This window comes from Gossypium hirsutum, chromosome D08 (assembly GCF_007990345.1).
Source record: "Gossypium hirsutum isolate 1008001.06 chromosome D08, Gossypium_hirsutum_v2.1, whole genome shotgun sequence".
Classification (NCBI taxonomy): Eukaryota; Viridiplantae; Streptophyta; class Magnoliopsida; order Malvales; family Malvaceae; genus Gossypium; species Gossypium hirsutum.
Window position 1 is genome coordinate 58,181,708 of NC_053444.1, and position 13,375 is coordinate 58,195,082.

The 13,375-nt window shown below is 41.9% G+C and overlaps 1 protein-coding gene across 1 annotated transcript; it reads right to left on the bottom strand.

The window, feature by feature from the left end:
• Window positions 1-7,407: 7,407 nt before the first annotated feature.
• LOC121220361 (uncharacterized) lies at window positions 7,408-9,285 on the bottom strand. Its single transcript, XM_041100052.1, has one exon. It carries the CDS (start codon window positions 9,283-9,285, stop codon window positions 7,408-7,410), a length of 1,878 nt encoding a protein of 625 aa, XP_040955986.1.
• Window positions 9,286-13,375: the final 4,090 nt, after the last annotated feature.

The window sequence follows — 13,375 nt, forward strand, 5'->3', positions numbered from 1 at the left end:
AGGGAGGTTAAAAAAAGGGTTAAGGTATAACCTGGAACGGATACCCTAATTTCAAACAAATATTTACAAGCATATACAAGTACATTGTATAATTAAATTTACAACTAAAAAGAAGGAATGAAACACATCAAATAAAAAAAACTAATAAAAATGCATGTATATATGTGTACGAAAACTATGAAAATAAAATAAAGATAAAAAAGTATGTGTAAATATTTACAAAATAAAAAATATATAAGTATATATAAAATATAAAGTATATAAAAGTTTTAAAATATATATATAAACGTATGCATAAAAATACGCAAGTATTCAAGAAAGGTTTTAAAGAATACATATATAAAAATGTATATATTTGATATAAAAATATGCGTATGTACTACAAAAAAAATGCATATATATATATTATGTAAAAACCATGCGTGTATGAATATAAAGATAATGATAATAACCATAATAAATAATAAATAACGATATAATGATAAATATTCAAAAATAAAAATAAAAGGAAAAAAATGGGCTAAATTGAACTTAAAAAACAAAAATGGGGCGAATTTTGAATAAAATTTTAAGAGAAAGGGTCCACTTGAACACGCGCGCCACTATGAGGGACTAAAAGGGAAATTATTCCCTCCCTTCAGAAACGCTGCGCAGCAAGGGACCAAATTGAAGCAAAAATAAAATGTGCGCCCCCAATTTCTAAAAAAAACAAAACAAGTTTAATTGAAATGCGCTGCAAACTGGAGGGGCCAACTGCGCAAATATCCCATGTGACGTCAGAGCGCGCGGATCCTCCCCTTCGGGTCGGGTCACCGCGCGGGTCAGGGCCTGGACGAAACGACGCCGTTTTGATTGTTAATTAAAACAATTTTCCTCCTTTTCAAAATCATTTAGGACCGAATGAGGGAAAAAAAACACAATAGGTGCTCTGCTAGGGTTTTATCCCTAGCTTCCTCGCATCACTCCTCAGCCCACGCCGGCGCTCCGATCACGACGGAGATGGCCACTGGTCTGGCGTCCTCGGTGAATGGGGTAAAATCCTTTCCCCTTTTCCTTGTTTTTCCTTTTTTTTTAAAAACGCAAAAAAAGAAAAGATAAAAAATAAAATAAAATAAAATATAATAAAAACTACAAAACTCGATTCACCTTTAAAAAATAAATTTGTATTCTCTGTTTTTGCTTTTGATTTCTTTGTCAATCACTCCTTCTGTAATATCCGTCCCCTGTTACAGATTATAGAAGGGCCTTTTATAGGCCGAAAAAAGAAATAAAAAATACAATTATTTTGCTTGTTTTTTTCTCTTTGGACTCTTTGAGTCCGCATTCGCAGGTGAACGTGGAGCAAACGGCGCGCATGGGGTGGTCGATTCCGAGACGTGCGGTGCCTGGGAACTGCTGGAGGCGGAGTTGGGCAGACATGCGGCTGCTGGGTGCATTCAGGGCTAGGGTTCTCCTTTCCTTTTTGTTTTTTTGGTGTATTGGGCTTGTGCGGGCCTGTATTTGTTGGACTGTTAATTTTATTTGGACTTGGGTCAATTGGGCCCTATTACAGCTGCCCCTCTTTGCTCGTTGTCGTGAAACGAGAACAGAGCAAAGACTATAAGGCCCAATTGCGCCTGGCCATACTGAGCCTTAACTTCTTCAGTGCTTCTTTTCTAGTAGCCTTGTTCCTTCCTACTGCATCTTCAGAGGTGTAGGAACTGGTGCTCCAATCTCCCCCACTGGAATGTCGGAGAGATAGGATTCATATGTTGTAGCTTCTCAAAAGAGCAAAATCTGCTATCTTTAATCTGCTCCACTGCAACTTCAGGGAGATAAGACTTATAGCTTCAATTTGTTCTGTTACAACTTAAGGGTAAATCTGATGTGATCTGCTCTACTGCAACCTCAGAGAGATGAGATCTGCGGTTTTAATCCACTCCATTGCAACTTCAAGGAGATAGGATTGGTTACTTTTGTCTGCTCCACTGCAACTTCAGGGAGATAAGACTTGTATCTTCAATTTACTTCACCACCAGTATGGGAAGACAAGATCTGCTTTTTTCGACCTACTTCACGCTAATACATGAAGACAAGATCTGCTTTCTTCGATCGATTTCACTGCCGACCGGGGCGATAGAATTACTGGCTTCAATATACTCCACTGCAACCTCAGGGAGGTAAAATCTGCCATCTTTGATCTGCTCCACTACTGCTTATGGAGATAAGATCTGTTTTCCTCGATCTACTTCGCCACCAGTATGGGAAGATAAAACCTGTATATTCGATCCACTTTGCTACCGATATAGGAAGACAGAACCTGATGTCCTTGATCTACTTCACACCAGTACATGAAGACAAGATCTGCTTTTTCCTTTGATCTGCTTCGCCACCAGTATGGGAAGGCAAGATATGTTACCTTTGATCTACTTCATGCCAGTACATGAAGACAAGATCTACTTTCTTTGATCTGCTTCGCCACCAGTATGGGAAGGCAAGATCTGCTGCTTTTCAACCTGCTCCACTGTTGCTCAGGGAGACAAGGCTTTATGATTTCACCAATCTGCTCTCTGTGAAACATGACCTGTATGATTCACTTTATGAGCATAATTATGCCTAATTAGTAGGATGTTATGATCAGAATGAATCAAATGCTCCTAACTAGGCGTGTATGAATGACATTTGGATGTTATGTCATGAAAAATGAATATTGAATGTTTTAAAGTCATTATTGCTCATTAAGGCTTCCTTTGTGATAACAACGCTTCGTCAAAACTTGAAAATTTCAATTTTGACTCTTAACTCCTAGATATCTCCATCCTTTTAACCCGGTAAAGGTCTAAACAATAGTCCTGTTTCAGGTTCCTGAGCTATTTAAAGATTTCTAGAGTAATACGAAAACTTCCCTTGTGAAAGTTTTACTAGTCCATTAATCGTCATTCTAATGCAACATGCTTGCGAGAAGATCATAACGATGAATAAAACAAAATTAATTTAGAAGCATAGCTCGCGATGGATCGTCAATGATAGAGGAATTATCTGGGGATATTTATATTGAAAGAAAAGAATGAAATATTCTAAAACAATGAATTCAATACAAATATTATGAACATGTGCCCCAGATATCTCTGCTTGAACTTCTCTATATAGCTTTTCGAGGACCCTTCTGAATTCAACACGTGTTTAGGAAATTCACAGTATTTTGTTGATGCCCCAAGATGTCATCTATTCCTTTCTACCGATTTAGGTACAACAAGACTACCACGCGACAATCAAAATTTGAGCCGCCATTTTCGGGTTTTCAACTCAAATCCCCTTTGGTTTTAAGGTGCCCTTTGCGGGTTTTCACCCTAGCCTCTCTATTTTTTTTTTGGAATCAAAGCGCCCTTTGCAGGTTTTCACTTTGGTTCCTTCCCTTCTTCAAGTAAAGTACCTCTTCACCGAATCTGAATTTACCGGATTAGACAAGTTTTTTCCATCCATTTCAGCCAAGATCAAGGCTCCTCCAAAAAAGGCCTTTTTTACAACATAAGGACCCTCCCAATTCGGCATCCATTTCCCCCTAAAATCCTTTTGTAGAGGAAGAATTTTTCTCAACACCAAGTCCCCCTCGTGAAATTCTCTGGGTCGGACTTTCTTGTTGTAGGCTCGCATCATTCTCTTCTGGTACATCTGACCATGCTGAATAGCCTTTAGCCTCTTTCCCTTTATCAAGTTCAACTGATCGTATCGAGATTGAACCCATTCCGCTTCATCCAATTGTAGTTCAGACAAAACCTGGAGAGAAGGGATTTCAACTTCGATGGGCAAGACTGCCTCCATGCCATAAACTAAGGAGAAATGCGTTGCCCCGGTGGAGGTTCTGGTTGACGTTCGATAAGCAAGGAGGGCAAACGGTAATTTATCGTGCCAGTCCCTGTAAGTCTCAGTCATCTTCCCTACAATCCTCTTTATATTTTTATTGGCCGCTTCTACTGCACCATTCATTTTCGGGCGATACGGTGACGAATTGTGATGTCTGATCTTGAATTGACTGCAGACTTCTGCTATTGAGCTATTATTCAAGTTCAACGCATTGTCGGATATGATTCTCTCAGGCATTCCATACCGACATATGATCTCCCTTTTAAAAAACTTACTGACTGATGACTTTGTAACGTTGGCATACGAAGCAGCTTCTACCCATTTTGTAAAGTAGTCAATAACCACAAATATGAAACGATGCCCATTTGAAGCCTTCGGCGATATTGGCCCGATGACATCCATACCCCACATGGAGAAAGGCCATGGAGAAGTCATGACATGAAGAGGTGAAGGAGGTGCATGCATTTTATCACCATAGACTTGACATTTATGGCACTTTTTAAAATAATTGATGCAATCCCCTTCCATGGTGGACCAGTAATACCCGAATCTCATAATCTGTCTGGCCATTGTGAAACCACTAGCATGCGTTCCACAAATGCCCTCATGGACTTCCTCCAAGATTTTCTTTGCTTCCACGGCGTCCACACATCTTAGCAGAACTTGATCCTTTCCCTTTTTGTATAAGATCTCCCCATCTAAGACATAATCAATGGCTAGTCTTTTCAGAGTTCTCTTTTCATTCTCCGTTGCCTGGCCAGGATACTCACGATTTTTTACATATCGTAGAATATCCTTATACCAAGGGCTATCATCGATTTCTCCTTCTTCGATATTGTAACAATGAGCCGGGTCTTCGTAGATACTCATTTGGATAGGCTTCATATCCTCACGTCTCTTCACCTTGATCATGGAAGCTAAAGTAGCCAGTGCGTCAGCCATTTGGTTCTCATCTCGTGGGAGATAGTAGAAAGTGATGTCCTCAAACTCTTTAATCAATTCAAGGACCAACTTTCGATAACTGACTAATTTGGGATCTCTCGTCTCCCACTCACCCTTGAGCTGATATATAACCAATGTCGAATCTCCATAGACCTCTAATACTTTGATTCCTCGCTCTATGGCTGCACGAATACCCATGATGCACGCTTCGTATTCTGCCATATTGTTTGTACAATCAAAATCCAATTTGCAAGTGAAAGGATAATGATCACCATCCGGGGATACTAAAACTGCCCCAATTCCATTGCCCACAGCATTCGAGGCCCCATCAAAGTTTAGCTTCCAACTGTGGCCTTTTTGGGGATCTTCTTCAGTAGCGGCTATACACATCAGGTCTTCATTTGGGAAATCAAAACTCAATGGCTCGTAGTCCTCCAAAGCTCTACTAGCTAGGAAGTCAACAATTGCACTCCCTTTTACAGCTTTTTGACTCACATAGACTATATCGAATTCGGATAGTAAGATCTGCCACCGGGCCATCCTCCCATTCAAAGCAGTTGACTCCATCATATATTTTAACGGGTCCAACTTTGAAATTAACCAAGTTGTATGGTATAACATATACTGCCTTAATCTCCGAGTTGTCCAAATCAAAGCACAGCATAATTTCTCGATAGGCGAATATCTCATTTCACAGTCAGTGAATTTCTTGCTGAGATAATATATCGCCCTTTCCTTTCTCCCTGTTTCATCATGTTGGCCTAGCACACACCCCATGGAATTATCAAACACTGTCAGATACAATATCAGGGGCCTATCCGGGCTAGGCGGTGACAGCACTGGAGTATTAGACAAATATTGTTTCACCTTGTTAAAGGCTTCTTCGCATTCTTCACTCCAAGTACCAGGATTATGTTTCTTTAGAAGACGAAATATAGGGCCACATTTCTCAGTCAGTTGTGAAATGAACCTGGCGATGTAATTCAGTCTTCCGAGGAAACCTCGAACTTCTTTCTGAGTGCGAGGTGGAGGCAAATCTCGTATTGCCTTGACTTTGTCTGGGTCAATTTCGATTCCCTTTTCACTGACCACGAAGCCTAGCAATTTTCCTGACCTGGCCCCAAAAGTGCACTTCGCTGGATTAAGCTTGAGCTGGAACTTTCTCAATTTTAAGAATAATTTTCTTAAGACCTGCACATGTTCCTCCTCCGTTCTGGACTTCGCGATCATATCGTCCACATAAACCTCGATCTCCCTGTGCATCATATCATGGAACAAGGCTACCATGGCTCTTTGGTATGTCGCTCCCGCATTCTTTAATCCAAACGGCATCACTTTATAACAAAACGTCCCCCATAACGTAATGAACGTAGTCTTTCTCATGTCATCAGGATGTATCTTTATCTGATTGTACCCTGAAAAGCCATCCATGAAGGAAAATAATGAAAAGCCCGCAGTATTGTCTACCAATGTGTCGATGTGGGGCAATGGAAAGTTGTCTTTTGGGCTAGCCTTGTTCAAATCCTGGTAATCCACGCACATTCGTACTTTCCCATCTTTCTTTGGAACTGGTACGATATTGGCCACCCACTCAGAATACTTGACCTCTTGCAGAAATTCGGTATCAAACTACTTTTGGACCTCCTCCTTTATCTTCAACACGATATCAGGCCTCATCCTTCTGAGCTTTTGCTGCACTGGCTTGCAATCTTCTCTTATAGGAAGACGATGGACTACGATGTCGGTACTCAACCACCATGCAAACACGTCCTTGAACTCTCGGAGTAATTCGATGAGGTCTTGTTTTGTCTTTGCAGAAATATCCGACCCAATCTTCACCTCTTTACCTTCCTCCAAGCTCACAATTTCTATTGATTCCCTGTGAGGTAAGATTTTCTTCTCAGCCCTTTCTACCATCTTCAACAAGTCAGGAGACAAACCACAGTCTTCGTCATCCTCAAAATCATGCGATCCCTCTAAACACATGTTTCGTTCAAAAGGAGACTCTAAATTTGTAAGAGTGACATTCGTATCATTGATATCGTGGGACCTGTTATAAAAACAATATGGATTCAGGAATATGGTCATGAATGAAATGCAAGTGTAGTTTGGGAAAATTTTAAAATAATTGCTCTTATGGAAAGAAAGATTTGCTCCAGGAATGATTGCAAACATGAACTTTATTAAAATAACAATTTTCTGGACATGAGCCTATTTCACAAAGGAATCCTTATCACTGCTAGGCTAAAAAGCAATAAGGGTGTTCTGGACATTACTCTGAGGAAATCCTAAAAACTACAGGTATCTCTTCTGCAGTCCAGTTGTTTAGCGCCCTTCCCGACTCATAAGGACGAATATCCCGCAAGGTTCTTCCCCCCGTCGCTTCTTCATACACGGCATGAATACTCTCCAACTCCGTACTAATACTTCTGACCCCCTGATAGAGGAATCCTCCCGATACAAAAGTCTTGGATAAGTGAGGAAAGGTCATGGGTTCCCATTCAACTTCATCCCCTGTCAAACGAGCCCTTCTCCTTACCCGCTTCTTTTCTTGCTCTATCTTCCTCTACTTAGCGTCTGGCTTGTATCCTAAGCCAAAACGGTCCTGCTTGTCCTTCAATACTAGAGCATCAACTCGGCCCTAAAGATACTTCCCCAACCCTTTTCTCGGTAAAGCCCCTTTCCTACTGTCAATTGCAGACCCATTTTTGTGGTCTTTGATATTCTCGGCATCGGGATCTTGTTTCCCTCAAGGATGAATGTTGCATTTACAAATTCCAAGTAACAGAAAGAGCACTCGATTGCATCATCACTCGTCTCCAAATAAGGCACATCGTTAGTCACAGATGCAATGATATCCTCTTCAGCATCTATCGTCACTACCCGGCCCTTTGACACCAGCTTCAGTTTTTGATGTAACGATGACGGTACCGCACCCGCTGAATGAATCCACGGCCTTCCTAATAGGCAACTGTAAGAAGGCTTGATGTCCATAACCAAAAAGTCTACCTCATAGACAGTTGGGCCAATTAACAAAGGTACATCAATTCTCCCCATGACCCTCCTTTCGGTGCTATCAAACGCTCTCACCACATTCTGGCATGACTTCATATGTGAACTATCCATAGGTAGCCTGTTGAGCGTGGATAGAGGTAATACGTTCAGTGCCCACCCGTTGTCTACCAGGACTCCCGGTAATATACTCCCTTTACACCTTGCAGTGATGTGTAAAGCTCTAGTAGATCCCATACCCCCAGGTGGTATTTCATCATCGCTAAAGGAGATGAAATTATCAGCGCTTATATTGCCGACCAGTCGATCCAACTTGTTAACAGAGATATCGTCGGCCACATAAGTTTCATTTAGCACCTTCAGTAGTGCATTCTGATGTCCCTCCGAGTTCAAGAGTAAAGCTAGCACAGATATGCGAGCAGGTTGTTTGTGCAGCTGTTCCACAACACTGTACTCGCTATGCTTTATGAACTTTAAGAATTCTCTAGCTTCCTCCTCTTTGATTGGTTCATTGACCAACAATTCGGGTTTAACCACGTTCTTCTTTTTTCCAACTGAAGTTTCCTCTCCTATTGGCTCGACTCGTGCTTTCATCTGTTCGTGGTGCCTTCCTTCATCCTGCTCCTCTCTATTGATTACATCCTCCTTCCCCGGGATTGTCACATTACAATCGTAATTCCAAGGAACCCTCATGTTATCTTTGTAAGTAAACACGGTCGATTTTTGAATGATTACTTTTAGTGTTGTTCGTGCCCCAACCTCACTTTTCTGAGGTCGCGAGATGATGACCACAGGACGGTTAACCTTCGGGACCCCCAACGCCAACTCTGATGCGTATACATCACTTTCCTCTTGAACTCCTTCACAGAATTTCACCTCCCTATTGTCCATCATGCCTTGTATGAACTCCGTACATTCTTGGATTTCATGCCCCACTTCATGGTGGAACTCACAGTAATTCCTCTTCCTTTCACAGTTTCCTTCTGAGACGATTAGTCCCCTTTTCACCATCTCCTTCCAGACCCTTCTCAAAGGAGTCTTTACATCCGCAATATCTGCCTTGATTCTTCTGTCTTCGCTCACCATATTTACCCCACCATCAGTGTGGTCTGGTAATAGATTTTCTGCCTTGGTCGCGTCATCAAATTTAACGACTCCCATACCAATGAGCCTTTCAACCAACTTCTTAAAAGCCGTACAGTTTTCTATAGAATGCCCTGTTATTCCCGCATGATAGTCGCACTGTGCATTTGCATCATACCATTTGGGATACGGGGGTTGCAAGGGCTTCAGATAAAAAGGGGAAACTACGTGTGCGTCAAATAAATTTCGGTATAGTTTCCTGTACGACATAGGAATTGGCGTGAATTGGGGCCTCTCAACATTTCGCCTTGTACTGTCCTCCTGTCTCGACGAGTTTTGCTGACTGGCAGCCACATTTCTTGGCTGACTCACTGTTACTGACTTCGAGTAACCCTTGTTGTACATGCTCGTGTTGTTCACCTCACTCTCCTTCCTCCTCTAGGCCGATCTTCTGTTACTCTCTCCAGCATCGATCTTCCCACTCCTGATGGCGTTCTCAATCATCTCGCCGTTCATGACTATGTCAGGAAAGCTTTTTGTGGCACTTCCTAACATATGTGTAATGAACGGTGCCTTCAGGGTGTTAATGAACAACATGGTCATTTCCTTTTCCAGGAGCGGTGGCTGAACTTGGACTGCGACCTCCCTCCATCTCTGTGCGTATTGCCTGAAGCTTTCACTTGGCTTTTTCTCCATGTTCTGAATGGTGATTCTGTCAGGAGCCATGTCAGTCACATGACTATATTGTTTCATGAACGATTGTGCCAAGTCCCTCCATGATCCAATCGTGGCACGGCTCAACTGATTGTACCACTTGGATGCTGCCCCAGTAAGGCTGTCTTGGAAACAGTGTATCAAGAGTTGGTCGTTGTTAACATAACCCGTCATTCGCCTGTAGAACATGGTGATGTGAGCTGCTGGGCAGCTTGTCCCATTGTACTTTTCAAATTCAGGCATCTTAAATTTATGAGGGAGTACTAAATCTGGCACTAAACTCAGCTCTTTCGCGTCAATGCCTCGATAACTCTCAGCAACCTCCATCGCCTTGAACTTCTCTTCGAGCCACCTGCATCCTTCTTCCAACTGATTCGGTAACTCTTCCTTCACCCTTTCCTTCTCAACCACTTCATCAAAGTCAGGGATGGCGGAGTTAATAGGATTGCTTTCGGGATTAAAACCCGACCCAGTTTGGAGATTCGAAATACCAGCTCGAAATTGCTGAGGCATGATGGTGACAGTAGATTTACGTGGGTATTCAGCTTGAGCTCACTCATGTGGAGGGGTGAAACCTGGAGGATAGAAAAGTTCATCATCGTTTCCCTCATCAACATCTGCCATGGGGCCCTTTCCTTTGTCACCTCCCTTTGTTATCAGTCGGGTTAACTTTGCCACTATATCCTCTTGAGATTCCCGCATCTTCTCAGACATTTCTTGCTTCATCTTGTCTAACTGTTCTTGCATTTGTAGCTGAAGCCGGTCTTGCATCTCCTTCTAGTGCTGTTCAAGCTTTTCTAATCTCTAATCCATATCTTTTGTCTTTGCTCGAGTGCCGTATCGGTGTCGGGTTAGTTGGTTGGTTTCCAGGTTAACTGAGCAATAATTTTAATTAATTAGGATCAATTAAAGGTTTTGAATGCATATGATGCGATGCATGAGATGAATGCAAGAAAGGCGTTAGTTATGATTCAATTTCACTTGGAAAACTTTATTAGAAAACAAATCCCTTTACATAGAATAGACTACAAATACGACTTCGCCCTAATACTTAAGACCTTGATTTTTTGAAGTAACGGGGCTAACTCCCGTCCCCGGTCTGACTCTAATTCATACTTTACGCTCAATGTGTCAGCTTGTACTGCCAGAGTTTGTAAGTGATCAACTACTTCTCGAATCTGAACCAAGGCTTGTCCCATAACACGATCCCTACTTCTAACCTGATTCTGGAGATAGTGAAGCTGTTCGCTTTGATGATCTTTGTTTGCCTCCAAATACTCAATCCTGGCTTCACCATTCTGTAATGTCACTTCTAGTTCTTCTATAGTTTTCTTCATTTGTTCGATTCTGCTTAAACTTGCTTGTAGTTCCGCCACTGAGTTACGATTTCGGTATTGATAAACAATCTTCTCAAGTTCAACCACTCTAGCCTTTAATTTATCTCTTTCATCTTGATTTTCTAACAAATTCTTCTCGAGCGATCTGTTTTGCATCTGTGCTTTCTGGAATCTTTCTTCCCATCTACCAGCCTTGTTTTTTTCTTCTTGAACCTCTTGACGCCACTGTTCTAAGGATTTTCCCAACCCAGCAGTTCTTACTGACAGACGTAGCCTCTTATAATCCGTCTTCAAGCTGTTCAGATCTTCCTCGACTTTGCGCTTCCCTTTCCTCAGGCCTTCGGTTTCCTGCTTTTGAACATCTATGTCCAACTTCAAATTCACATTTTCTTCCTCCATTTGCTCTACTTTCTTCTCTAATTCTGCATTCCTTCTTTCGAGGTCTTACTTTATGATTTCCAGCTCAGAAGGGACGACGCGCAAATGCTCCTCTATCGACTGACTATTTTCTGAACATGGCCCAGGAATGTTGTCATTAATCCTCCTAACACGCCATTCGTTATATTCAGAAGTTGTCATTGGACCCACGGCTAATCTCTTCATTCGACGAGTCTGATTCCACGCATTGGCCATCTCACGAGCCTTCTTTTTGTAGCCATCATCCTTATACAAGAATTCACACTCAGCTAGTCCTTGAGTGGCAGGCACAAACTGTCTTGACCGGTATTGTCTTAATACTAGCAATGGGGCATAACCAGTAGCTCCCCAAATCCCGAGCAATGGAACCTAGTCGAAATCCCTACACCTATATAGGATATCATCTGGAAGCAACCATGGAGCTCTCCACCCAATATCTTCTTCTTGTAGACTCTGAAAGATCGACATCCATTTCTCCTCCGAGATGTCATCTCTCCTTGACGTGGCCACTATCTCTTTCAACGGTGAATAACTCTCAGAGAAGACCTGATATGAAACCTTATCAACCTTCCAAAAGTGGCTGTGGAACTACGCAAGTAGTAACTGTGCACATCCAATAAATCTACCCTCTCCCGTTCTTCGACATACATTCAACGATCTAAAGGTTTCCGCCAAAATTATCGGGACTGGTGTAACTCCCTTATCAAGCCGATCGAAAAAATCAGTGACCGCCTCGTCAATATGCCCCAAAATCTTAGGGAACAAAATTAGACCATAAATACTTAAAGCAAAGACGTCTCCTTTCTTCCTCGCATCTGGGTGTGCTAAAATGAGGTCCTTCAAACTTTTCCAAGGAATACACCTACTATCCCCTTTTTGCTTAATCCGAGCTGTAACCCACTGCTCACTCATCCCTGTTATACTCATCAACTTCCTCAAGAAGGTTGGTACATTCACCGCATTCGAATAAATTCTATCCACCTGAACCTTCGAAAACCGAAGTAAAGCCGTGTACTCCTCTATTGTAGGCACCAAGTCAACCTTTCCAAATGTGAAGCAACTGTAGGCCGGATTCCAAAACTGGGCAAGAGCTCGAAACAAACGCTTGTCTACCTTCATGTCAAGTAAATAAGGCAAATCCCCATAATTCAAATAGAATAACTGCCTAACCTCATTATCCCATTGATCCCAAATTTCCTTCAACTCTTGCAAGTTGTTCTGGGCTGCGCTAACACGAGTGAAGTCCCATAACTCTGATACGTGTCCCACAGCCAAATTGTCACCTTTTTCACGCTGTATCTTCTCAGACCAAACCCGGACAGCCGCATTGTCTTCCACTCTATCAAGAAACCCATTTCCCATGATAAGCTTCCTATTTGGCAACCGAATATGAACCAACGCCTTTACAATGAAATGTCATGCAATCATGATGTCATGCAATCAAAGCAAAAATAAAACAAGTCAGTATCACATATAAAAATATAATAACATGGCAAGAACACTTATTAGGAATCTACTAGGGTTTTGGAATAGTTCTACCTAGGGCAAGTTCCTAAAGCTCACTATATGCGGTTTAGTTTCTAGAGTAAGGGTACCCGAACCAGCAGGTTCCTCGATCTTCACCCATTATAGGCTCATGTGGATCGAGTTCAGTCAGGGGGACACATTTCCCTATGGCTGCACGGAGATGAAAATCTCACGAAGACATAGGTACGGATGTATCCCGGAAGCGATCCACTACCCTGCACGAAGGTGAAAACCTCACGAAGGACTAGTTTCTCGCTCCCACTTAAGGGCGAAATGCAAAATGCAAATGCAAAGTTTCCAAAATACCATGATAAAACATCAATGAGTGCGAAGGGAACTCATGAATTTTTTAAAAACTTTTAATTTTCGACACAAAGACAAATATAATCAGTTTATGACTCGACTCTCTAAAATCTCCAGTGGAGTCGCCAAGCTGTCGAAACCGTTTTTGAAAACAAAAATTTTGGTTGTCGACTTAAAAAAACAAAACTGGAGCCGCC